We start from the raw sequence: 26,501 nt of genomic DNA, 5'->3' as shown, positions 1-26,501 counted from the left end.
GCAACCCTCAGTTTGTTCTCCATATTTATGAGTCTCTTCTGTTTTGTCCCCCTCCCTGTTTTCATATTATTTTTGCTTCTCTTCCCTTATGTTCATCTGTTTTGTCTCTTAAAGTCCTCATACGAGTGAAGTCATAGGAGTTTTGTCTTTCTCTAATTTCACTTAGCATAACACCCTCTAGTTCCATCCATGTAGTCGTAAACGGCAAGATTTCATTCTTTTTGATTGCCGAGTAATACTCCATTGTATATATATACCACATCTTCTTTATCCATTCATCCATCGATGGACATTTGGGCTCTTTCCATACTTTGGCTATTGTTGATAGTGCTGCTATAAACATGGGGGTGCATGTGTCCCTTCAAAACAGCACACCTGTATCCCTTGGATAAATGCCTAGTAGGGCAATTGCTGAGTCGTAGGGTAGTTCTGTTTTTAGTTTTTTGAGGAACCTCCATACTGTTTTCCAGAGTGGCTGCACCAGTTTGCATTCCCACCAACAATGCAGAAGAGATCTTCTTTCTCTGCATCCTCGCCAACATCTGTTGTTGCCTGAATTGTTAATGTTAGCCATGCTGACAGGTGTGAGGTGGTATCTCATTGTGGTTTTGATTTGTATTTCCCTGATGATGAGTGATGTTGAGCATTTTTTCATGTGTTGGTTGGCCATCTGGATGTCTTCTTTGGAGAAGTGTCTATTTATGTCTTTTGCCCATTTCTTCGCTGGATTATTTGGTTTTTGGGTGTTGAGTTTGATAAGTTCTTTGTAGATTTTGGATACAAACCCTTTATCTGATATGTCATTTGCAAATATCTTCTCCTATTCTGTCGGTTGCCTTTTAGTTTTGCTGATTGTTTCCTTCCCTGTGCAGAAGCTTTTATTTTGATGAGGTCCCAATAGTTCATTTTTGCTTTTGTTTCCCTTGCCTCTGGAGGTGTGTTGAGTAAGAAGTTGCTGCGGCCAAGATCAAAGAGGTTTTTTGCCTGCTTTCTCCTCGAGGATATTGATGGCTTCCTGTCTTACATTGAGGTCTTTCATCCATTTTGAGTTTGTTTTTGTGTATGGTGTAAGAAAGTGGTCCAGGTTCATTCTTCTGCATGTCGCTGTCCAGTTTTCCCAGCACCACTAGAAGAGACTGTCTTTATTCCATTGGATATTCTTTCCTGCTTTGTCAAAGATTAGTTGGCCATACGTTTGTGGGTCCATTTCTGGGTTCTCTATTCTGTTCCATTGATCTGAGTGTCTGTGCTTGTGCCAATGACTCTAGCATTATTAATTGAGCAATTATTAAACCCACACATATCCTGCAAGACACTAGTACACATTTGAAAAACTGAAGTATGTAAAATTTGCTACTAGCCCAAAGAAACATGACTTCATCCCAGAACACACCCTCTTGAGGAGAGATTGCATCAGGCCTCTCTTGTTCCCTGTTTTTAGAAATGCAATGTCTCTTCCAGGCAGATTTTCTGGGAGGTCATGGAAGCGCAGGAAGGGGCCATTATGTCACTTGAAAGGAAGGGAAAGCAAGTATCTTGTCCTTTGCCAGAGCGAATCTGAGAGAACCAAATTGCTGCTGTAAAAATACCCATTACGTCCCTGGGTGGGCTTGAACCACCAACCTCCCGGTTAACAGCCGAAAGCGCTAACCGATTGCGCCACAGAGACACAACATACACTTTGGTTTCATTAAAATAGAGTGATCTCTTACTCAAGAGATTGGGCAGGCTCCAAAGCCTCGAAAAATTTAAGATTAGTAAATCTAATCGAGTTGTTCGTCATGTTTGAAACCGGTACATTGAGTGATTCTGAAACTAGCACACCCAAATGGCTTAGCCCCGCCCTGTCCCCTCACCAATCACAGAATCCAGAACCTCCAGAGACCCCCCCCCCCCCCCCACCGGGACTGCGACCCCTCCTCTATCCTTCTACCCCCAGCCTGAGTCGAGCGAATCCCAAGGGAAGCTGAATGCCCAGGACATTCAATTAGGACTTGTTGAATTAATAATGCATTGGAGAGTCTGAATATCCAGTTATTCAGGATGTTCAGCTTCTAGTTAACCGCCTACAGTTTTCCACGCCAACAGCTTCCAAAGATGGCACAACTTAAGTCTCCCCCGTTCTACTATAAACCTTTCCCACTGCTCCCGCTGCCTTCGTTTCTTTTAAAACGCAAGTGACCATGGCTGACGCCCTTGCAAGGCGTATAAATAGCCTTTTGCTTTTCTCATTTGGTCATCGTTTATTCCTTGTCGCCTTTAAGCTTTCAGTCCTTTGAGGAACTCTGAGAGCAGAAATAGAAGTGTTTTTAAAAAGGGGAAATTCTTTTCAAAAGGTTTTAGTTTGGGCAATTGATTTCGAAGCCTGCAACATCCCATGGGCTGGGCAATGGAGGGGCCTACAGTGCACCATCTGTGCCGCTGGAGCTCCAAGCGCTCAAATCAACTGTGTTCCAACTTTAGTGGGGCCGATGGGGTTAGGGGGAGGGAGCAGGAAAAGGGCGGGGCCAAAAAGGAAACTTTAGGAGAAGGGAAAGAAGCAGGCGAGGCTTTGCGGAGGACAAGGAGACCCCCCCCCCCCACCCCCCAAGAGACCTGTGGAGATGCACTGGCCAGATCCTGAGACATGAGAATTGTTTTCTTTTCACTTCAGAAGGCACAGGTTTATGGCGCGCCGTGATCGTATAGTGGTTAGTACTCTGCGTTGTGGCCGCAGCAACCTCGGTTCGAATCCGAGTCACGGCAATATGTGGTGTCCCTTTTTTTTCCTTGACAAAATTTGGTACATCTTCCAGCCTCTCTTTTAATTCCCTCACCAGTATTTGTGGCCTAAGATCGGGGTTTGCTGTGGCTCTCCAGCACTTTGCAGGCAGGAGAAAGGGCGGTCGGGTATTCGGTTTTCCAGAACCATGCCCCATATCTGAGCTTGCGCAGAACTATTCCAAAAGGTAAAGCGCGGTCGGTAGCTTCCGCTTATGTAACGGTGTAGTCATAACCGTTTTTCTGGTTAAAATATTTCAAATGTTGATGGGGCCTTTTTAGACACTGTGACAAATGAGCTTTTTATCAGTTTGTATTCGATAAGGTATTTTACAATAAAATCTAATAAACAAAACCTAGATTCAATGCCATTCTCGGCATTCCCCACCCAATTTTTATGCTAATAGTACATATTGAAGTACAATTCACAAACAATAAAACGCACAAATCTTAAACGCACAGTCCAATGAATTTTGACAAACGCCTGACACTACCGTGACTGGGACTGCAGCCCAGGTTGCTGCGGCCACAAGGCAGAGCACTAGCCGTTATGCGATCACTGCGCAGCGCAAACCTGCTGGCAATTGGTGTGTGTGTCCTTTAGTATTTTTCATGTAAACACATCCACACCTAGATAAGAGCTATACAAAATTTCCCTCAGCCCAGAAACGTCAGCACAGCCCTTTCCAAAAGATTCCCACCTACTTTCCCTTCACTTAAGCAAATCTTTCTGATTTCTTTTTGTTGTTTTGAAAGGACTTTATTTACATTTTAGCCACAAGTTAGATAAGCAACTTTGTTAAATGGCAATCAAGATTTTCAGTCCCAGCGAGAAGAATTACAAGGCCCAAAACAGGCATAATCATTGTTATTTTTAAAGTTTTTATCTCTACACCCAATGTGGAGCTCGAACTTACGACCCCCAGATCAGAGTCAGATGCTCCACCAACTGAAACAGCCAGGTGCCCCAAGTCACGATTATTTTTAAATGAACATTTTCTATATGTAAAATATATACATTCAGTTACAATTTACTTTAGAACTGAATTGATTTAAAAGCAAATCACCCACAGTTCCATGGTTATTCATAGTGTCCAGGTTTTTATCTTTAATACCATTCCCTACAAAAATGAATCAAAATTTCTTAAAGAAATTACCTCTTCCAGGAATGGTGCTGGGGAATTACAGGGTAAGCATGGGAAAGCTTGGATCAGAAACCAGTGATTCACTAACAATCTATTATGATCTTAACAAAAGACATAGCCAGCTTGAAGGAATTCCCACTGGCATGAGCTGTGGTACTCTGAGCATGAAAAACAACTGTGATCTTTGTGCAGGGGTCATTAAACTATGGCCTGCTGGCCAAATCCCACTCAGAACTTGTTTAGTAAACAAAGTTTTATTGGAATACGACCATACTTACTCATTTATGTATTATCTGTGGCTGCTTTTGTGTTACAACGGTAGAGTTGAGCAGTTGCAAAAGAGACCATATGGTCAGCAAAGCCTAAAATATTTACTATCAGGCACTTTACAAAAAAGTTTGCTGACCCCACTCAAGTGGACTGAAAGACTGGATTAAGAAATATCGGAGTCAATGAAGTAATTTGCATACTGAAGTATTTAGGTTCAATGATCATGATATAACTTAACTTTAAAATGGTTCAGCAAAATGGGGCACCTGGGTGGCTCAGTTGGTTAAGTGTCCAACTTCGGCTCAGGTCATGATCTCATGGTTTGTGAGTTTGAGTCCCGTGTTGGGCTCTGTGCTGACAGCTCAGAGCCTGGAGCCTGCTTCAGATTCTGCGTATCTCTCTTTCTGCCCCTCCCCTGCTCATGCTCTGTCTCTCAACAATAAATAAACGTTAAAAAAAATTTTTAAATGGTTCAACAAAAACAAAATTAAGTAGATATAAACAGTTCTGGTTCTGATTTCTGTAGTTTTGTGTTGACTATTTTTAAAATTCACACAATATACTTTTTTTGTGTCTGCCTATTTTTTTTGTTTTCATGCAGCATAATAACATTTTTTGAGATCCATTCATGCTATTGAATATATTATTATGGTGTTCTTGATGAGTGTTATTCCTGTGTGACCATACTGCCATTGATGGATACTTGGATAATTTCTAGTTTTGGCTATTGTGAACAAAGCTGTTATACATATACTTGTGCATTCGTTTTCAGAGTATATATTTCATAGTGATATTGCTGGGTCATGGGATAGATGTAAATTCAACTTTATTAAAAACTGCCAGTTTTCCGGAATGACTGTGAGATTTTACCTTTTCAACAGCAACAAGATATAGTTACTGTACATTCTTGTCAGAGGTTGATGTTCTCCCATTTTAAAAGTTTACTAATTCTTGTGAGTGCATACTCTTGTGAGGATCTCACTGTGGCTTTAATTTGTGCTTCCCTAATACATAATGATATTGGCTTCTTTTTTAAACGTTTTTATTATTTATTTATTTTGAGAGAGAGAGCGCACTGGGGAGGGGCAGAGAGACAGGGAGAGAGAGGATCCCAAGCAGGCTCCCCAACTGTCAGTGCAGAGCCTGAGGCAGGGCTCAATCCCATGAACTGTGAGACTGTGACCTGAGCTGAAACCAAGAGTCAGATGCTTAACTGACTGAGCCACCCAGGCACCACAAGATTCTTATGTCTTTTGCCTATTTAGAAATTATGGTCCATATTGTGAAGAAAGACTATTCTGGTGTTTGGCTAATTTTTAAATGTTTTGGCTTTTATTATTGATTTCTAAAAGTTCTCTATCCATTCAATATCTGAGTCGTGTTCAGAGAAGAATATTGCAAACATCTTCTCCCACTCTGTGGATTGCCTCTTTACTTTCTTTTTTTCTTTCTTTTTCTTTCTTTTTCTTCCTTTCTCTCTCTTTCTTTCTTTCTCTTTCTTTCTCTCTCTTTCTTTCTTTCTTTCTTTCTTTCTTTCTTTCTTTCTTTCTTTCATTTTTTAGTTTTTACAAATCTACACCTTTATTTATTTACTTTTCAGTTAGTTTAAATCCTTGAGGGGTACAGCATCACACGGATTCTGTGGCCAATGGCTTTAGCAGGAAGGTTGCTTCGGAATTTGGCACGAACCATGCCATTGTTTCCATGAGCACAAGTTACTTTTCCCCAGATTACTCTGGTTTTATTCAGTTTGCCACCAGGAGTCACTGTGTTGTTCTTTGCTTTGTACACATAAGCACATCTCTTGCCTAGATAGAATTCAGTTTCATTCTGAGCATAAACACCTTCAGTTTTAAGAAGAGCTGTATGCTCCCTCTGGTTCTGGAGACCCTGCTTATAGCCAGCAAAAATGGCTTTGGACCACAGTCTTCCCGACATATTTGTCTTTTCAGGAGTCCTGTTCCCAGCAGGCCTCCACAGGTTCCAAGATGGTGGAAAGAGAAAGGCCTTGCCTTTTTACTTTCTAATGGTGATTTTTGATGAGCAGAAGCTTTTAATTTTGATGAAATTTAATTTCTTTATTTTTCTTTTACTGTTAAGGTATCTTACTCTAAGACATCTCTCCTACCCAAGACTGTGAATATATTTTCCTACATTTTCTCCTAGATGCTTTAATATTTTAGTTTTCAGCTCTAGAATCTATGATTCATTTCCTGACCTCAGCCCAATATTTAATCACTTTGGCTTAAGAATCTTTGGCTTGTTTGCAGATCACCAACCTCCCAGAAATTTTTATAACCTTTGATGTAAAAATATTCATAATAGTTTCCTGCTCTGCTCTTCATTGACTACATATCTTTGTGTTTCTATCCCTTATTCCTTCTTTTGCCTCTCTTTCCTTCTCTCCTCTTCTCCTCCCTACATCTGAGAAAACCAGAAATACCTAAAGCCGAGAAGAAAGATCTGATCAATCTGTGCTTAAGAGCACAGGCACTGGTTTGTAAATCTGATTCAGCCCTTGTGTGGCCTTGGAAAAGCTTAAGTAACTTAAACTTTACGTGCCTGAATTCTTTCTGCTGTAAAATGGGGCTAATAAGAGTAATCTACTTCATTCTGTCATTGTTGGCTGTGCCTGGATTTAGCAGCTACTCAATCAATAATGTCATTATCTAGTAGAATCATCATCCTCATTGTCATTATCCTCTGCACTATTTTCAAAAATCATCATTCTGATATTTTGCACCTTAATTGAATCATGGAGTACTCATGCTGCTGTGTTCTGCATGATGTCTGTGAAAATTTTTTTTGTAATGTTTATTCTTGAGAGAGACAGAGCATGATCGGGGGAGGGGCAGAGCAAGAGAGGGACACAGAATCTGCAGCAGGCTCCAGGCTCTGAGTTGTCAGCACAGGGCCTGATACAGGGTTCAAACCCATGAGCCCTGAGATCATGACCTGAGCTGAAGTCGGACACTTAACTGACTGAGCCACCCAAGCGCCTCTGTCTGTTTTTTATATCAAAAGTTCATGCCTTTTTATTGCTGAATAGTATTCCACTATATGAGTATACTATGATTTGTTTACCAGTTCCTGATAATGGACATTTGAGTGGTTTCTAGTTTGGATTCTTGTGAACAAAAAACACTATGAACATTCCTGATACTTTTTTTTTTTTTTTGTATGGACATATGTTTTCAATTCCCTTGGAAGAATATCTAGGTGAAGAATTTACATGAATAAAGGGATATTTATGTAAATTTATGTTGAAATGTATAAGAAACTGTCAAACCAAAATGGTTATGACATATTCCCACTAAAAATCTTCACCAAGATTGGATGTTTTCAGACTTTATAATTTTAGCCATGCTACTAGGTGAAGTATCTCAATGAAGTTTTAATATATATTTCCCTGGCAATTAATGATATTGAGTACTCTTTAATATGCTTCTCGCCATTAGTCTATCTTCGTCTCTGAAGTGTCTATTTAAGCTTTTGCCCATTTTAAAAAATGGGTGCTTCAGCTTTTAATATTGATTATAGGAGGTCATTTTATATTCTGGAACAGGGTCTCTGTCAGATATGTTTTGTGAATACTTTTTCCTAGTCCACGATTTATTTTCACTTAATGGTTATCTTTTAATGAGAAGACATTCTTATTATTTTAATTATTTTATAATTTAATATTCAATATTTTAATATTAATGTTAAAGTCTGATTTATTATTTAATTAGACTAATGTTAGTTTATTTTTAAAGTTTACCTATTTTTAGAGAAGGAGAGAGTGGGTGGGGGGTAGAGAGAGAGAGAATACCAAGCAGGCTCTACTCTGTCAGCACAGAACCAGATGCAGGGCTTGATCTTATGAACTGTGAGATCATAACCTGAGCCAACATCAAGAGTAGGTCACTTAATCGACTGAGCCACCTAGGAGCCTCTAGTCTAATATTACTTTAATTTTTTAAAAGTCTAATTTATCATTTTAATACTTAATACTATTAAAGTCTAATTTGTCATTTTTCTTTTTTACTTATCTTTTTGTGTAATAGTTAGGAAATCTTTGCTTACCACCAGGTCATAAGGAGATTCTCATGTACTTTCTTCTAAAACCTTACAGTTTAGTGTGTATGTTTTGGTCTATGATCCAATTTAAATTAGCTTTTGTGCATACTGGGAGGTAGGGAATGCAGGGTTTTTCACTATGTAGATCTCTAGTTGTTTCAGTACTATTTGTCGAAATGATCCTCCTTTCCCCACTGAATTGCTTTAGTATCTGTTCTTGGAAAATAATTTAACCAGAGAGGGTGGGTCTATTTTAGGGTAGGTCTATTTTAGGTGTTTCAATTCAGTTCCATTTCTATATATATAATGTGTCCTTCTGCCACTCCCATACTATCTTGTTTATAGTAATAAACAGCTTAATAGTAAGTCTTAAAGTCTTCCAGGTTTGACTTCACACAGCTCAATAAATTTTGAAATGTATACATACCAAAGTAGCCACCACGCAAATCAAGATCTGTGGCTGCTTAAGTTGTCTCCTTTCATTGTAGGACATATGCGCTTACAGATTGTGGCTGATCCCTTAGCCAAAGATCCTCTATTACAGCCCCCAGGAAAAAGAAATCTCCAGTTACCTTTAGAGCTGATGAAATAAAAAATGTCTGTAACACTTAACCATGAATATAGATTTTTCTTGGGGAAAAAAAAAGTTCATTTTCCAGGCCAATGACTATTATTTATGACCACGAATACAATGGTTTGCAATTTTCTGTTCTTTGTAGGGAGATAAAGTCCCAGGGAGGGCCTCTAACTTAATGGACTGATAGTTGAGTGTTAAAGTTGAAGGCTGACTTTGGAATTGACTTTTATTGTGTTAGAAAAGATGAGGGGGATGCTGAGGAAAGGTGTAGGGAAGAGTAGGTTGGAACTAGAAAGGTGAATGTTGGGTCTTGCAGTGATTGTCAGGTTTTGTAGAAAGAGGAATTTGGGGTATGGTAGTAATTGTCAGATTTGAGGAAAGAGGAACTTTCCACTAAAACAAACAACAAAAAAACTTTAGTGGAAACAACCAATACTTAAAGGCCTCATTTCTCTGAGGCTTTCTCATTTATATACATCGTCTTTCTTTCTCATTTTTGTAAAAATGGCGGGCTTCGTGGGTTTTTAATGTAACTTTAAAAATGTGTATTTAAATTAAAAACTACTAACATTAAAATATTTATCATGAAAGTCCTAAATTCATCTGAAATTCGACCAACAGTGCATTTAAAATAAAATGGGCAGAACCTAAGAGACACACTTACCTGGCTGAAGTGCCCTTCCTGGGTGTGTGAGATTCTCAACCACAGTTGCTTTCGCTAGTTTTCCCCACACCTGAAAGTCCTCATCCAAAACTCATCAGACACTGCTTCCTTCGCCAAAAGATTTTAAAATAATCTTAAAGTACATGCTTTAAAAATAAACCTGCCAGGTGCATCCTTGGAATCCACAAGAAACCCAGGGAGAGACGTTCAAGGGCCAAAAGGAACTCACTGGGAGCCGGGCCAAGGCTTTGGCTCCCCCCCACGGAGACGGAACTCACCTTCACCAGCGACGGGACGAGACGCCGATTTCATCTTCTGGCTGTTTGCAGAGGAGGAAAGTCGCACGGAGTTCCTCCCTCCCCTGGGCTCTGTTTCCACCTCTCCGTTTCTGTCTCCTCCACGACGCTTCGGGAGCCTAACACTGGACAGGGCTGAAAGGGGAGGCTGCCCTTCTCCTCCGGGTCCCTCCCTCCGGGGCGTCAGGGCAGCTCAGTCGGGCCGGGACGTTACGGCCCGCGGGTGACGCTCGCGGGGCCGCGACGGCAGCGGGGGCGGGGTCGCAAGTTCGCCGCGTGCATCCGCGTGCACCGCGCAGCTGCGCGTCGCCGGCGCCGGACACACTGAATCGACGCCGCCGTCGGGGGGCTCATCCGCAGGCCGTACGCAAGGGTGCGGGGCGCGGCAGACGGAGAGAGAGGGCGCAGAACGCCGAGGGGGCCCGGCCTTGCCCCTGACCCTGGAGGCCGGGCGCGGAAGAGGCTAGTTTGACGGGCAGAGCCCAGAAAGTCTCAACGGCGGCCCAGCCCCGGGTCCCGAGGGTAAAGGCCCCAAACCCCGAAGTCCTAGTGGAGCGGGGTCGCGAGTGGCGTCATTCTCCCCGCCTGTGTCGGGAGAGTCGTTCGCCCGAATCAGCAAGCCGGTTGTGTGGCTCCGAGACGGCAATTAACAAAAGCAGCAGCAGGATTTTCGGACAAAGCGGGCGTGTGGCGTGAGGGGAAGGCCGGCGTCGAAGAGCACTCTGTGTGGGCCCTGAGCGTGCAGAGCAGCAGCCGAAGTAGGTGGAAAGTGCAGGCGCGGCGGGCTCGGGGCGGGGGGGGCCCAAGTCCAGTCCAGGGCCGCCAAGCCTGCCTCGAAAAACGTCTCGGTCCGCGCAGCCTCCGTCACTGCGTCCCAAACTTTGGGGGGATGTTGGGGACTGCGGGGTCTCAGTCCGGGCGCCTCCCCTCCCGCCTCTTCGCAGTGACCTTGTGTCCACACGCGGCCACGGGTGCGGCCGGGACGGGGCGACTTCTGACCTGGCAGGGCCCCGGGGCGCAACCGTTGTCCCCCACAGTGTAAGGTCTTTGCTGTGGGGCACCTTTTATAGAGGGAACGGCCTTAGGGGACAATTGCTGAGAGGGCGCGCGTCACCCAGAGCGAGCAGGCGGGAAATAGCCACCGCTTAACGCAGAGAGTACTTGTGTTTCTTAAAAAAAAGCGGCTGGTAGCTCCCTGGTGGTCTAGTGGCTAGGATTCGGCGCTTTCACCGCCGCGGCCCGGGTTCGATTCCCGGTCAGGGAATGGGATTCTTCTTACTGGGTTGCCCCACCCCTCACCGGGAGCAGTGAGTTTTGCTGTGATTTTCCCCCAAATTGGCGGGAAAATGGAGTTAACTATTCACTGAGGATACATGCCAGAAAGCAGAACTACTAGGTGAAATGGAGTGTGAATTTCAAACTATCAATTACACTACCCGCGAACCTATAAGCACCAATTATAAGCCCCCACCTGTATGACGCTTCATTTCCCCCCCTCCCCCCCACGCTTAAAATTAACACTAGAAATTATCAATCTCTTAAACATAATTTCCAAACTTTACTTACCATCAAGCAACCTCTTCATAGTCAATTTCCCCCATGGGCTTTAAGTCCACAAGAGACAAACTGGAAGTATTTCAGATATCTTGAATTGAATCTCAAATTGATCTGTTCTGGTATTTACCTTTTCTTCCAGGTAAGATTAGTCGCAGTAAAAATGTAAGTCTGCCTTTTTTGCTTACCGTGGTCTCACCAGTTCTAAATTCTGTGGGTATGGAGCTGTTGCTTGGATAGTTTCATGGGCACATTTCACCTTTAGGAACTTTGGAAAAGTTGTGCACAGCAGGGTTCCTAAATCCATCTTTGGAAGTGTTGGCAGAAATAAATGAGCACTTCAACTTGTGAAGACCTAAAAGTGGTTGGAAGCAGAACAGATTTTTAAAAATCAGAGAGTTGTTTCAATAATTTAATTTTCATTTTGATGGCCACTTTATTTTTTTGAGGGAAGATAAGACTTATTTTATCTTTACTTACTTATTTTTTAAAGTCTATTTTGTTATTTTTAGTAATTTGTACACCCAAATGTGGGCTCAAACTGATGATCCTGAGATCAAGAGTCTCTTGCTCCTCCAACTGAGCCAACCAGGCACCCCCATTTTATCTGTTTTATGAGGACATTAGTGGAGGGAAATTGCTTTATTGGATCAGTAATTTTTCTATATTTTTATTTCTCTAAAGGAAATTTAATGATAATAAGTTAATATAAATTATAATAAAAAGATTAATAAGATTTAATCATAAAATTACACATCTTACATTATTCACATTGATATAGTTGGCCTGTGCTGGTCATGTATTGCGCACTGTATAACATTACCTGATGAGTTATGTTCAACTAGGTGGTAAGACATACCATAATGCAGCTATTTATAATTCAAAAAAGGAGGTAAAATGGGAAGGTGTTGTGATCTGTTAGTGTAGTCCTGAGATCAACTGAATTTATACCATGCTCTCACATACTTTAGAAGACTATGCTATAGTAAAATGACATACCTTAGAGCCAGTGGTTGCCCGTTTCCTGACCCAGCATGATATACAGGAGTGACCATAGGGGGAAAATGGCCTTTTGAAGGACTTACCTAATATATCTCTCTTATTGGAATGACATCAGAAAAGTAAAGGGAAGGTTCATATGGAAAAGGAAAATTGTCTGCTTTTCCCTCTTTCCCAACCCTTAATACCCAATGGAGGAGCAAATACTCTGATTCTTCACGTATTAGGATAGATACTGAGCTTCCTTTTCTTTCTTTTTTTTTTTTTTTTTTTTAACTTTTTTAACGTTTATTTATTTTTGAGAGACAGAGAGAGACAGCATGAGCAGGGGAGGGGAGAGAAAGAGGGAGATACAGAATCCAAAGCAGGCTCCAGGCTCTGAGCTGTCAGCACAGAGTCTGACGTGGGGCTCGAACCCACAAATTGCTAGATCATGAACCACGAGATCATGACCTGGCCGAAGCCGGACACTCAACTGACTGAGCCACCCAGGCACCCCTGAGCTTCCTTTTCTAATGGTTGAGGGCACACTATATTAAAATATTATACAAAGGGGTGTGGCTACTGCTGCCCCTTTTCTATCTGAGCATCAAAACCTGCCGCCTGGCTGGTGTCAAGGAGAGCCTCCAACCCTGCATCTATTTGTCTTTTTTCTGGCTCTCTCCTCTCAGAGGACTTGCAGCATCAGATTCATTTGGGGAAGTTTGGTTAAGGTTGTTTTGTGCTTAGCAGGAAAATCTTCTAAGACCTTGAATTGACCAGTTTACTGGGATTCCCTCTACTGGGGCATAAACCCTACCAATAACAATTGTGATTATATACATGTTGCCGCTTTTCATTGTATACATATCTCCCTCAGGAACCCCCACACCCACCAGGGAACCTAGGTCATTGGCAGAATGAGATTTGGGAATTCTTTGTTTCTCTGGCCAAACACTACTAGTAAGTGCTCTAATTCCATCACTTTGGAAATTATACTCACCATAAATTAAATACTGTTTATTTTGGAGAGTTCAGTTTGGGGGCAATGGAAATTATTGCTTTAATGTTCTGTCTGTACTTTTCAAATTTTATCCATAATGCAGATTTTTCATCAAAAAGTATGGAGGACAGAAGACAGTGGAAGAACAATTTTTACTGTAAAACAAACAGGCCAAACTTTGTTAGGACTTACAAGTTTAGCTTTACAGTGGTGGCTTCTGTATAGAAAGAGTTCCTTTCTTTGTGCGAAAAAGCAGTTTTTTTGTTTTGCTGTTTTTCCTTTTGGCTGCCAGAGGGATTAAGTATTGTCAGAAGGACTTATCTCTATAGTCCCAAGAAACCTCACTTGGCAAGCAAGCTACTGAAAATTGGTGGGGTATATCAGTCACTCTTCCTGGCAGAGATCTGATAACACTGCAGTCAGAGCCATTGAGAGTAAAATTCTTGACTTGCCAGTCAGTATGACATTATTTATACAGTGAAACTTTGGACATCAGCGGGTTTAGCTACTCATGCTAAATTTTGAGCCATCCTCTGGTGGCAAATGTCACCATTTGCTACATTTGCTACAATGGGAGTTTGTCCCATTAGCACTTCATTTAATACATGACAGTGCCCTGGACAGAAGAGTCTCCATTAATACTTTAAGAGCATTCATAGTATAATCATGCAACTCATTGATTTCCATTAAACATTTGCACAACTGTACATTGATTTGGTATAGAAGCCATACTCTTAACTTTAATTTCTTTTTCTTTTTCTTAGAAGTTTTACCCAAACTCTGTCAGTTGAATTCACACTCTGTCTTATAGGAACACAGACCAAGGAGTTGAATACTTGCGCTTGACCGGTTACACAGCAGCCTGGAGACCATTTTATCTCCTTGACAAAGAGCTCAGGGAGAGCGAGGCGGTGTGACTAGTCTGTGAGGCCCATTGGAGCAGTGAGGAGGCTTCTTATTGCCTGAGGTCAAGGGTGAGGGGTAGAGAGGGATGGAGTGGGGGCCATGGGGGAGCAGTCCCACTAAAGTAAGCACAGCCTGTATACTTGCTTTTGGTTTTAAGAGGTTATCCACTCAGTCTCAACAAACTTAATGATAGCTAAAGCACCATTTAGGTGGCTGCTTTCAATCCTTCCTTGTCACTGCTCAACCTCCAATTGTCTATCAACATATGGGGACTGTCAAAAGGTCCTTACTCTCCTTTTTATAATGACCACTTAGGGGAGATCATCCTGGGGAGTGTTCTCATATCCCCATGCACTCCCTTCTGTCTTTTCGCCGAGAAAGTACTGGGACTTTACTGCCCCTGCACTGAGCACCAAATTTATCATGCAGTCTAGCAGTCCTTAGGCAGTATTAGATTGTGTTTGTCACACTTCTGTAGAATTGACCAGTAAGGAGACAACAATCTTAAATGAACTGAGGTAGTTACTACTTAGACACACAGCATAAGCAAGTGTAGTATGTTGTCAGCTCCCCACATGTATAATCCCATAGCAGGACACCATACTGGAGGGATCAAATGACAAGAAAACACAAGTGGTGGCTCACTCTGTCATGAAGGAGCTAATTCCATATTGCTGTCAAGCAGTTTGATAGCTTGTAGTTGCATCCTACAGGGGTGGAGGCAAGGTGGAAATTTCCGGGTCTCACCAGAACCAGGGAGACAGGTGAAACTGCCTGCTTATAGTTTGCCCCAGGACAGGCAACCTACTACAAGAGATCAGTGAGAAATAGCCATACAGTAGCACCTCACAAGACTGCCTATCTTTCCATGTTCCAAGGGGATATTCAGCCAAGATTTGGGTCAAACAACATTGAACCTTGCCTCTGTGGCCCATGTGGAGAAGTACAGGGTCACCAGAGTGCCATAAAAGAGCCATTCTCCTATACCTCGACGAGCACTGAAAAGGAGGTTGGCTGGATAGGATATCTGTGATTTGCCCTTCTCTACCGAAGTTTCTTGAAAATGCTGCTCCACTGTTGCCTTGCTTTCTATGTTAGTGCTTATCTAATTCTGTTGCTTTTGTAACTTATTTCATAGTTTTGCCTGGAGCACCTGAGGATGTTTTCTTTATTTTTAAAGTCTAATAGTTTTACCGTGGTGTTGTTTTGAAGTTGATCATCCATGGTCAATCCCTGGTACCTGATGAGCCCTTTCTGTGTGCCTTGTCACATAAGCAATGCATCATTTTCCTTTTTATAATAAAATCAAGTCTCCTAGGCCTGATTCCTGTTTAGAGAAAAATCTTAAAAACAAGAAATTATGTATCACATTACAATGTTTATTGGACAAAGACAAAGATTCTCAGACAAGTTAAAACAAAATAGTAAAACCATCCTGATGATTTCAACACAATATTGCCAAGAAAGGACTTTAAAATATCACCATCAGTTTACAACAAACGTACAAAGACATAATGTAAAGGTTAAATTGTAGTGTAGGGCTAATGCGTAGCTTGAAAAATAACAGCTTTGTTTGTCAGAACATTGGCTTTACCAATGAAGGAAAACAAAAGCTCAAAGAAAAGAGCATCAGAGGCAAGGTCAAGGAGATCCACTGGTTGCAACTTAGGCAGAAAGTCTAAAATAATCACCTCATTCAGCAACTGTTTCTAACTCATCTGGGAACTGTTTCTCTGTTCTGTTCCCAGGTAATGATAAAACGATGTGATCGGCTTTAAAAACTCTGTACCCCGGCTGTTCGAGGCCGCACTCTTATCAAGAGTGTTGGTCCCGATCGGTTGGCCTTGCCTCTTATTGTAATAAACTTTGTTGTGATTGTCACTGGTGCCCATAGCATTCTGTTTCAGGAGTCGTGTGGATGCAACAATAATATCAGAATAAGGAAACCCTTGAACATGAATAAATTTATTCTTAAAGAGTGAAATGTTGCTGGTTTGAAAATAGATTTTAAAAACTTAAATTTTAAGCTATTCTTAGATGAAAATTAATCACCCGCAGTCTCCAACGCAGTCACGCACTTAGTGCCCTCAAATGGGAATCCTTTGAAGGAGCGTCCAAGAGGTAGAAAACAAACCCGGATCAACCGTTCCCAGAGTCTTCAGTTCTTTTTCCTTTATTAAAAGTCTACTTTTCGGGCTAACACCTGTTGGGGCACGCTGCCAGGCACGCGGCATCCTCGCGGGAACAGCCACGGGCCCGCGGGAGGCGCGCAGGCGGCGGCGGCGGCTGATGACGTGAACCTACGCGTTTACAGCAGCTCCCCCCGGGTCCACGCGAGTTCCTCCTCACCAGCCTACACCTTTATTCATGCTCAGGGGTGTCTGCGGGGCCCCGCGGCTATTGTCCTCCCGGGACTTTGGTGTCGCGATCCTCGCTCTGTGCTGACACGTGGCCCAGCGGCCAACCCAAAGCCCAGCAAGGGCATAGGTGACCTGGTAGCTTTTTGGGTTCCGTGGGGCCTCCAAGGGAAAGGCTGAAAGTAACTGTGGTCTTAGGTCCAAATCGCAAACCCTTTCGCCCCGCCCTGCCCCGCCCTGCCCCGCCCTGCCCAGACACTCCCACTTTCAAAGTCAGACTCACTAAATGATTGCTGAATGCCAAGCACTGGAGCAGTAACAACCCAGAACTCTAAAAGACCGTATTTGCCTGTGCGGTGTAATTTTGTGGGACAAACTATAAAGGAAATTGCTTGTGCGGTGTAATTTTGTGGGACAAACTATAAAGGAAATTGCTGCATTGGCCGGGAATCGAACCCGGGTCTCCCGCGTGGGAGGCGAGAATTCTACCATTGAACCACCAATGCTGTCCTGTGTTATGTAGGTGAAGTTTAGGTGGTGTGTCCAGAAAGACTTAGCAATAGTTGTAAGAGGTTTTTTTCAAGTGCTGGCTAATAACTATTAGGGGCATGGGTTTTTATAGGCAACTTATACTAGACAAAACTATCAAAATATCTGATTTGTCTGTGCAAATTCTTAACTCTGAAAAAGTTAACTCTTTCAAACTGCGTAACAGACTCCAACAGAAAAACATAAATTCATCCAGGTTCCTTGTTTCTGTTCCTAAGTCTTCAATTATTAACCTCAAACTGTTTTCTTAGTGGTTCCTGAAGGTAACCTGGTTACTTGGGAAGGTAACCTAACTTGTAGGTGAGGTAAGTAAAATTCCAATCCAGGAAAGAAATAAGAATCAGAACCAGAATTAGTAACCAAAAAGAGAGAAAAGGACAGAATCAAGATAGATATAATGAAGACATAAATTTTGGTCCATGTAGTTAATTCTTTGTAGCTTTTTTTTTTTTTTTTTTTTTTTTTTGGTAAAAGAGTAATGATCAGTCTTATAATCATTATAATGTGTCTGCTTTTTAAGGTGTATAAAACCTTAGCATGGATATATGATATGAAAAGATTAGTAGTAAGTTTGCATTTAATGTTGGGAGAATCCGCTTTCTCAAGTTAATAGGCTTTGATTTACTAGCTGTATGAGGAGTAGACTATTTTACTTTATTTTTTTAAACTGAGTTGAATCCTCAGCAGCTTTTTTTTTTTTTTAAGTTTATTTTTGAGACAGAGAATGAACGGGGGAGGGGCAGAGAGAGAGACACAGAATCGGAAGCAGGCTCCAGGCCCTGGGCCAACAGCCCAGAGCCCGTCGCGGGGCTCGAACTCACGGACCGTGAGATCATGACCTGAGCTGAAGTCGGACGCTTAACCGACTGAGCCACCCAGGCACCCCAGGAGTAGACTATTTTAAAGAAATACTTTATGTTGAAATATTAATATAGTGGTCTTTTGTTGAAGTTCAAATAATGGAGAGATTTCTTTCTTCAAATTTCCCTGGGGAAATTAAACTGAAGTGAGGAACCTGGATAGCTCCCCCACACGTTGGGACTAGGAATCATTTATGACTTTTTGAAGGACAGGAGCCACAGAGGTGCAATGATGCCTCTCTTGCTAGAAGAAGGCAAGCTAGGTGGAGGCCGAGTCATAAACTTGAGCTCAACAAGGAAAACAACCATCACCTCGACCTTGAAGAGCTTTGGCTCCCTCTGCCCTCTGCCCAACGCCCAGGACACACACCGGCTCTGGCCAACACGCTTTCAACTACCACCTGCATCAACCAGGGGTACATTTATCCCCACGTCTCTTTTGAAACTACAGATCTGCACCTCCAACTCACAACTCCTGATTTACAAATCACTGCCTCATATGCATCTCAGAGTCACAAGTGATAAAACTCAACGCACCAGGGAGTTAGTTCCCTGTCAGCATCACACACCACCCTCTGTACCTCTAAGATCAGACCCAGGCACAGTGTGTCCCAAAATATAGTAGTGCATTATCTCGAATGTTTTAGTCAATCATCAAAACAACAGCCAAATCTGTTCCTGCCCCTGCATAGTACATTTACCCTCACCCCAACCATCCTATTGCCCAAATCAGATCTTACTATTCTTTTTGGATAAACTCTTCATCCTTCCAACACAGAAATTTGTTCCTAGTATAATTAATAAATAGTGCTTAAATTTATTTGGCTTTCTGTAGGCTCACTGACACTTCATTACTAAACTCTTCCATCTATCACCTCTTCCTTCCTTCATATAAGTAGGTTAAAAATAATTGGCCCTCCTACAGCCAGTCTACTCTACTCCAATCCATTTGCCACATTGCATTCTGATCACTCCATGATGTAAAGCTGGACATACCTGTAGCCTAAATCCACATCACCCACCACAGTAGCTAACCAACAGCAATCCTCCCTCCCTTGGTCATTGGAGCCCTGGAGACCAGAGGAAGCGTTGGTAAAGAACTGTAGTGGTCAGCCCCTGGAGTTGGTGGGTTCTGGACTTGTAATGGCTTTGAAACACATGTACATGTTGCAGAAGCACAAATCTCTGGCAGAGATTGGAAATAAGGAAGCAAGAACAAAATGCATCACTGTGCTGGTAAACCTGGCTTTCTGACTTTGCAATTTCACCAAGTCCGTTTCCAGACAGCTGGGTTAAAGGCCACCAAAAGGCCTCTGTAGGAAGTTCCCTGCAGGAAACATTCTGAAACTTGGTCTTCTGGAAATTCTTAGCAGTTAAGCTTCAGAGGTGTCCGAGGAGCACAGGGGTCTCCACACAGGGACAATTTTGTATTCTTCAGCTGATAATTTGTATCCTTTAGAAGGAGCAGGTCCCACCTGAGGTTCTCATCCATCCCAGATCAAACTCCAGAATGGGCTGCTTAGTGTAACAGGGACCGTGTGTTCACCGAGTCCAGGTATGGACAGGTAGCTCCATTTCTGTAAAGAAGCCCAGGAGATGAAGCCTAAGGACCTGCCATGGGTTGTGAGAGAAGAAACCTCATCCAGTGTTGGACACATGTTGGATGTGTTACAAGCTGAAGAATGTGGATGCTTCAACAGCCAGCCTCTCATCTTCCACCTGAGTGCGCCAACTTTGGTTGCAGGCCAATACATATAACTGTTTTTCTTTTCTTTTTTTCTCCACCACAGTAATTCATTCACCTCTACATGAATCTTTACTTCAAAGGCAAGTCTGTTCTATGCAAGGATCCAACAGACAGGGATCCAACTCACTGCAGTCATTTGAGGAAAGGGAGAAAAAGAATAAAATGGGCAGCGTTTGGGGAACAAAAAGCTATTAAAAAGTGTGTCTACACAGTGATATGCCACCTTGGGACTGAGACAGGACTGTGATCATGGAAGGATCAGTGCTTAGCATGAGGTGCACAACTGTTCCTCTAGGGTATGGAGTAAGTTCTGGTGTGTTGCTGGGACATGCATCATTTGGAACTAATATCCTTGCCACAATTGTGTGCAGAACTTCTGATATCATGACATCACCTCCTAGAATATGAAGAATAACTGCGGTGTGTTTCTCTCTTTGGAAATTGGTTTTGGAACAAAGCCAGATTTCCCTTCTTGTTGTGCCTGTATTCTTCTGATTTTCTGTTGTCGTGATACGTGTAAATGTATCCGTAGGAGGAGACTTGAGGAACATAAAGAATGTCTTACTCTCTCCTTTAGATTGCCATTCCATAAACTTTTCTTGAACTTCCTATATATTACATTGGACCAGAAAGTTGAGAAATTGGGCAATAAAGAAATTTCTCTCTAAAAGTCACTACATCATGAATGGTCAAAATCATACATTAAGTTAACTTCAGGAACCTAGTATCTGAGAAGTCAGTTGTTCCTTTTGAATGCTAATTATTTGCCTTTTCCAACTGCTTATCAGACAGCTACAGTTACTTTACACATAGATGAGTATTCACTTTCTTTCTGCCTTAGGTGGGCACAGCAAATGCAGAATAAAAACTGTTCAGAACGAGAGAGAAACTGAAGAGTGGGCGAAGTGCTAGGAAGTGCTAGAGCCAATCCAACTTTAACAGCTGACCACTCAGTTAACAGCTGAACACCCTGATTGACCACTCTTCGCAAATGAAATCACATCAAGTGATAATGTGGATAATTGCCAAAGCAGAAGCATGTCCAGCTTATCTCTACTCTGTCCAAAATGGCAGCTCCAGAAGGCTGAAAGTGCAGGACCGTATCAACCTCTGTTTCTTTGCTACATTCATAGGAAACACAGTAATTTCGGGGATACCAAAACAAGTAGGACAGAAATGGCCATCCCCAGTTTTGGTGTTCTGAAAAGGCAAAACTAAGGGGGTGGAGGTTGGGGGACAATGTTGGAAGTTTGATAGGGTGGTGGAAGACTGTTCCAGACCAAATACCTCCTGCTGTTGGCCCAGTGATGAGGGAAGTAGTTGGCATCAGAGGAGCCACATAGATGAGCATTTGATACACTGTGGGAGGCAGAGACAAAAGAGCAGCAGAAAACTGGGCAAGGCAGGCAAGGAATTTGGCACCACCATCTATCCATCCCCACGCCAGAGGCAGTGTCATCCTGGGTTCTTTCTTGTGGTCTCCCTTGACGCCAGGCAGTTAGTAACTGAGCATTCACCTATGAAGCAGTTCTGACTTCAGTGCCAGGGAATTTTCCTAAATTAAAACATGACAGTAATCACACACAAATTGAAAGATAAGGTATTTTTAAAGATTTATTAGTTTATTGTACCTTTACAGTTGGAGGGTGAAGAAGAAAATATCAAAGCTCTTTGTCTAACAAAATGGCTCTTGGAGATTAATCTACATATCATTACCCATGATAACAAAATAGCGTAAAAAGCAGTTAAAAATGGATAGTTATATTCACTAGAGATATTTACTGAAGTCATGCTTTTTGCCTTAAAGTCTATTAATGTAGCTATCTTTTGGTTAATGTATTTAGTAACGCTCCTTTTCTCTCCTTTTGTTTTCAACCTATCACATTATGGTTTTGGCATGTCTCTTGAATACAGCATATTTATAGTTTTTTTTTTTAAATTAAGTCTAGCAAAATTTATTTTTTACTGAATAATTTGGTCTACTTACCTTTAATATAATTGCTGATATAATTAATTTTAAACCTATCTTTATTTGTTCTGTTTGTCCTCCTTGTTCCATGTTTTTCTTTCTCTCTCTCTCTCTTTGGATTAGTTATCTTTTAAACTATTATAACTTTTTTATTGTTTTATATACTTTGCTTCCATTTTTCCTTCTGTTTTTCATTGTATTTCACTTTGCTTCTATTCTTTCAGTGATTAATTTAGAAATTACAATCTTAATCTTTAATTCTTTTTCTTTTTTTGGTTGATTTTAGTCCTTAATGTATCAAGCATAATAATAATTATTCCATTTCCCTCATCCTGAACAGTATATAGACATTTGAATACTTTTATTTTATTTAGTCTCATCTACATATATGCTGTTATCCTTTATTATAGTTCTGAGTATTAAGTTCCGAAGACAATTTACACATTTTTATACGATTAGTGTTAGATTTATCCATGTATTTATGGCTGTCCTTTCTCTTGGTTTCTTTCTGTGTGTGTCTTTCCATGTGGAATAATTTTTCTTCTGCCTGAGAAACATCATTTAGAAATTTCTTTTGTGTTAGTCTGCTTGTGAAGAACTATTTCAGGTTTTTTTTTCTTCTGTGTTTACTTTACTTTAATTAGTGAAGACTATTTTTATTAAGTATGTAAGTCTAGAAGGCAGTTAACTGTCTTTCAGAACATAAAGGATATTTGCATTTGATTTTTGTTTTTCAGAAATCAGTCAACGGTCTGACTGCTGCTGTTTTGAATGTAATGTGTGTGTGTGTGTGTGTGTGTGTGTGTATCTCTATCTATCTATATATTTATATATAGATAGATACATATATAAAACAATTTTTGTCTTTTTTTTTTTATTTTCTGCAGTTTTACTTTGATTTCTCTACTACTGGTGTCCCTTTACTCACCTTGCATGGGATTGGTTGGCCTTCTGGAATCTGCTGATTTGTGTCTTTCACATTGTCTGGAAAACTCAAACATTGCTTCTTCAAATATTGCCTTTGCCTTGTTTTCTGTCTCTTCTCCTTCCAAGGCTGTAACCAAAATTCAAGGTATACTTTCTCACTCTATTTTTCCTATTTTTTGTTTGTGTGTTTAATGTTACATTTTTTTTCTTGCCCTACATTTTGAATTTTTCTCCTTCCCCGTATTCTGCCTTACTAATTTTCTCCTCAGCTGTGATTTTTCTCTTCAGCTGTGAACTCTTCCACTGAGTTCTTAATTTTAGCTATTTTTATTTCATTTCAGAATTTCTTTTTTTCCCTCGCCAAGGGAAGAAAATGTTTCCAGGAAGAGGAAAGGATCAACTGTAAAATGTTGATAGATTAGATTAAATGAGGGTCAGAGTTGACCATTGGGTTTAGCAAAATTAATTTTTGGCAGCCTTGACAAGAGCAGTTTCAGGAGAGTGATGGGAAGAAAGGTATGATTATAGTAAATGCTAGATGAGAGACTGAATATGTAAGTGGGACAATGGCCAGACCATATATAAAAATAGAATTCTGAGCCACAATCTGCAGCAGCCAGCCCTGAAGACCAATCTGTTATTTATACTAACTAGCCCAGGAAGTCAACCTATAAGTCATAGTCAGTCTACAAGTCATAGTTGTAGAAAGTCAAAATGTTGTCTCCAGCAAACAGTTCAAGAAGTGAAACAATAACCCCGGTAAAAATTGGCCCCAATTGTGAGATTTGATTAATAAGACAGCTTCCCTAGTTTTTGTTCATGCTTCCAATGAGACCAACCAGAAGAAAGCCAAATATGCCCTCCTAACCAACTATATAGGACCCCCTTGCCCACCTACCTACAGCTTTCCCATGTCATAGCACTTGTTCCATCAAGTGCCTACAAGTGACAGGAGTAAAGATTTAAATAAACAGAAGCTGAATCAGTACAAGAAAGTGGTTTTGCTGTCAAATGACTATAAAAGTATAAGATCGACTTAGGATTTCAGGCAAGCAACAGAAAAATTCTCCATTGGTTTTTATCCTAGAGATGCTTTTGGTGATGACCCTACAGCAGGATAATCCTGGGATCCTTTCCAACTGTAAGAATATATTAGACTGAGAGGACCCAAGAAACCTAATTTCTGGCACTCCTGACCATGACAAAGCCCATATAACAGGTCTGTCCATGATTTAATGTTGAATCTGGGAATGGTCATTACCATTCTTTCCTATTTGAATGGTCATCTCATTTCCTGCTTCAAAAATGATATCCCCCAAATGTATATCTATATGTGTATAGATATCTATCTATCTATCTGTCTATAGATATATATCTATGTACCTATATTTATATATATCTATATCTATAGATATCTACCTATCTATATAGATAGATAGATCTATATATAGGTATCTATATCTATATCTAGCTGGCTTTAGTATTGTAGTCTCAATATTTAGGTGGAAAGTAGTCTCCAGAGACATCAGACACAATTAAGTATATGGATTGGGAATCAGGAAAGGAGGATTGTTCTCTTAGGAGATAGAGAAATTGATAGAACTGAAATTATGCCATTCACCCCTCATGTCCTGTGTAGGAGGGAAATTCTTGCCTTACTTGACCCATAGACCGCAGAGAGCCTCCAGCAATAGAGCTACCAAAATGAAAAATAAATTTGCTCTGGCTTAAAGCATAGGTGAAGTAGTATTGCATCATAAAATGATCTTCAGACATCAATTTCATTTGTAGTTCCTTACCACTACCCCAGTCTGTCTCCTCTCATAGGTTACTGCAAGGAAAATATCACCATCATTCATCACTAATTCCTCAGAATATTAAGGAATCACCACCACCAATAGTATCACCAATAGTAAAGTTCTGAGAAATTCTGGATTCTGTTGTCATTAAAGAGGTCATTTCTTTTGCATAGAATGTTGAAAGTTTTGATAGTATGCAGATAACATCTTAGATTTGCATTAAGTTGAAATAGTCTGAGGGAAAAAGTGATACAATAAAGCTCCTATAGGAAGCTCCTATAGGAAGCTTCTATAGGAAACCTTCTATACATTAGAATTCCATAACAATGAGTTTTGGTAATATGTTTTTGCTACTGCCTAGAGCATGAAGTTGGTGAAAGGATTTTTCTTTGAGTTTTCATCCTGGTGATGATCTTTATAATTTCTTATATAAAATATGCATGATATACTTTTAGGAGAATCAGTAAAGAATAGAAATAGCATGTGAAAGTTCTAAACCATGAGAAGAGGGAAATGGAAAAAGAAAAACGGCATATAGAAGAAAAAAACTCCATATAAAAAGTCAAGGAAATTTTAAAATTTATCAGTAATTGGTAATGAAAATATCATGAGTCCAAAGTTATGAAATGCAGCAAAAATAGCAGTAATTACAATAAAAAGAAACTCTTATACTTTTATATTAAGTGTGAGGCTAGCAATCCCTATCAAACTAACTCCAGCATTCTTCACAGAGCTAGAACAAACAACCCTAAAATTTTCATGGAACCAGAAAAGACCCTGAATAGCCAAAGCAATCTTAAAAAGAAAACCAAAGCTGGAGGCATCACAATCCCGGACTTCAAGCTGTATTACAAAGTTGTAATCATCAAGACAGTATGGTACTGGCACAAAAACAGACACTCAGATCAATGGAACAGAGTAGAGAGCCCACAAATGGACCCACAAATGTATGGACAACTAATCTTTGACAAAGCAGGAAAGAATATCCAATGAAATGAAGATAGTCTCTTCAGCAAATGGTGTTGGGAAACTGGACAGAGACGTGCAGAAAAATGAACCTGGACCACTTTCTTACACCATACACAAAAACAAACTCAAAATGGATGAAAGACCTAAATGTAAGACAGGAAGCCATCAAAATCCTCAAGGAGAAAGCAGGCAAAAATCTCTTTGACCTCAGCTGCAACAGCTTCTTACTCAACATGTCTCCAGAGGCAAGGGAAACGAAAGCAAAAATGAACTATTGGGACCTCATCAAAATAAAAGCTTCTGCACAGCAAAGGAAACAGTCAGCAAAACTAAAAGGCAACTGACAGAATGGGAGAAGATATTTGCAAATGACATATCAGATAAAGGGTTAGCATCCAAAATCTATAAAGAACTTATCAAACTCAACACCCAGAAAACAAATAATCCAGTGAAGAAATGGGCAAAAGACATGAATAGACACTTCTCCAAAGAAGACATCTAGATGGCCAACTGACCCATGAAAAAATTCTCCACATCACTCATCATCAGGGAAATACAAATCAAAACCACACTGAGATACCACCTCACACCTGTCAGAATGGCTAAAATGAACAGTTCATGCAACAACAGATGTTGGCGAGGATGTAGAGAAATAGGATCTCTTTTGCACTGCTGGTGGGAATGCAAACTGGTGCAGCCACTCTGGAAAACAGTATGGAGGTTCCTCAAAAAGTTAAAAACACAACTACCCTACAACCCAGCAATTGCACTACTAGGTATTTATCCAAGGGATGCAGGTATACTTTTTCAAAGGGACGCATGCACCCCAATGTTTGTAGCAGCACTATCAACAATAGCCAAAGTATGGAAAGAGCCCAAATGTCCATCGATGGATGAATGGATAAAGAAGATGTGGTATATATATACAATGTGGTATATATATTTTGGCAGTCAAAAAGAATGAAATCTTGCCTTTTACAAATACATGGATGGAACTAGAGGGTATTATGCTAAGCAAAATTAGAGAAAGACAAATATCATATGGCTTCACTCATATAAGGACTTTAAGAAACAAAACAGATGAACATAAGGTAAGGGAAACAAAAATAATA

General features: G+C 40.8%; 2 protein-coding genes and 4 non-coding genes across 6 annotated transcripts in view; 3 read left to right on the top strand and 3 right to left on the bottom strand.

Annotated features, from left to right (window-relative positions):
* Window positions 1-1,595: 1,595 nt before the first annotated feature.
* On the bottom strand, window positions 1,596-1,669 carry TRNAN-GUU (transfer RNA asparagine (anticodon GUU)). The gene has a single exon. It is a non-coding gene; the product is annotated as a tRNA-Asn (tRNA).
* Window positions 1,670-2,673: 1,004 nt separating this feature from the next.
* TRNAH-GUG (transfer RNA histidin (anticodon GUG)) lies at window positions 2,674-2,745 on the top strand. Its single transcript has one exon. It is a non-coding gene; the product is annotated as a tRNA-His (tRNA).
* A 3,002-nt stretch (window positions 2,746-5,747) lies between these two features.
* Window positions 5,748-6,181, bottom strand: LOC109257088 (60S ribosomal protein L35a-like). Its single transcript, XM_053888840.1, has one exon. It carries the CDS (start codon window positions 6,111-6,113, stop codon window positions 5,781-5,783), a length of 333 nt encoding a protein of 110 aa, XP_053744815.1. The 5' UTR covers window positions 6,114-6,181; the 3' UTR covers window positions 5,748-5,780.
* Window positions 6,182-10,963: 4,782 nt separating this feature from the next.
* Window positions 10,964-11,035, top strand: TRNAE-UUC (transfer RNA glutamic acid (anticodon UUC)). The gene has a single exon. It is a non-coding gene; the product is annotated as a tRNA-Glu (tRNA).
* Window positions 11,036-13,185: 2,150 nt separating this feature from the next.
* The window catches only part of FCGR1A (Fc gamma receptor Ia), a 25,989-nt gene continuing 12,673 nt past the window's right edge, over window positions 13,186-26,501 (top strand). The window contains 2 exon segments of the mRNA XM_053890227.1: window positions 13,186-13,266; window positions 14,118-14,217. The gene's annotated coding sequence lies outside the window, so the exon portion shown is untranslated.
* On the bottom strand, window positions 17,005-17,075 carry TRNAG-CCC (transfer RNA glycine (anticodon CCC)). The gene has a single exon. It is a non-coding gene; the product is annotated as a tRNA-Gly (tRNA).

Source organism: Panthera pardus, unplaced genomic scaffold (genome assembly GCF_024362965.1).
Source record: "Panthera pardus isolate Hobbes unplaced genomic scaffold, ASM2436296v1 HiC_scaffold_11, whole genome shotgun sequence".
NCBI classification, from domain to species: domain Eukaryota; kingdom Metazoa; phylum Chordata; class Mammalia; order Carnivora; family Felidae; genus Panthera; species Panthera pardus.
This window is presented reverse-complemented; position numbering and strand designations above follow the sequence as displayed.

Excerpts from the sequence above, each read along its gene's own strand:
- LOC109257088 (XM_053888840.1), bottom strand. The coding sequence starts at position 6,113 with ATGTCGGGAAGACTGTGGTCCAAAGCCATTTTTGCTGGCTATAAGCAG.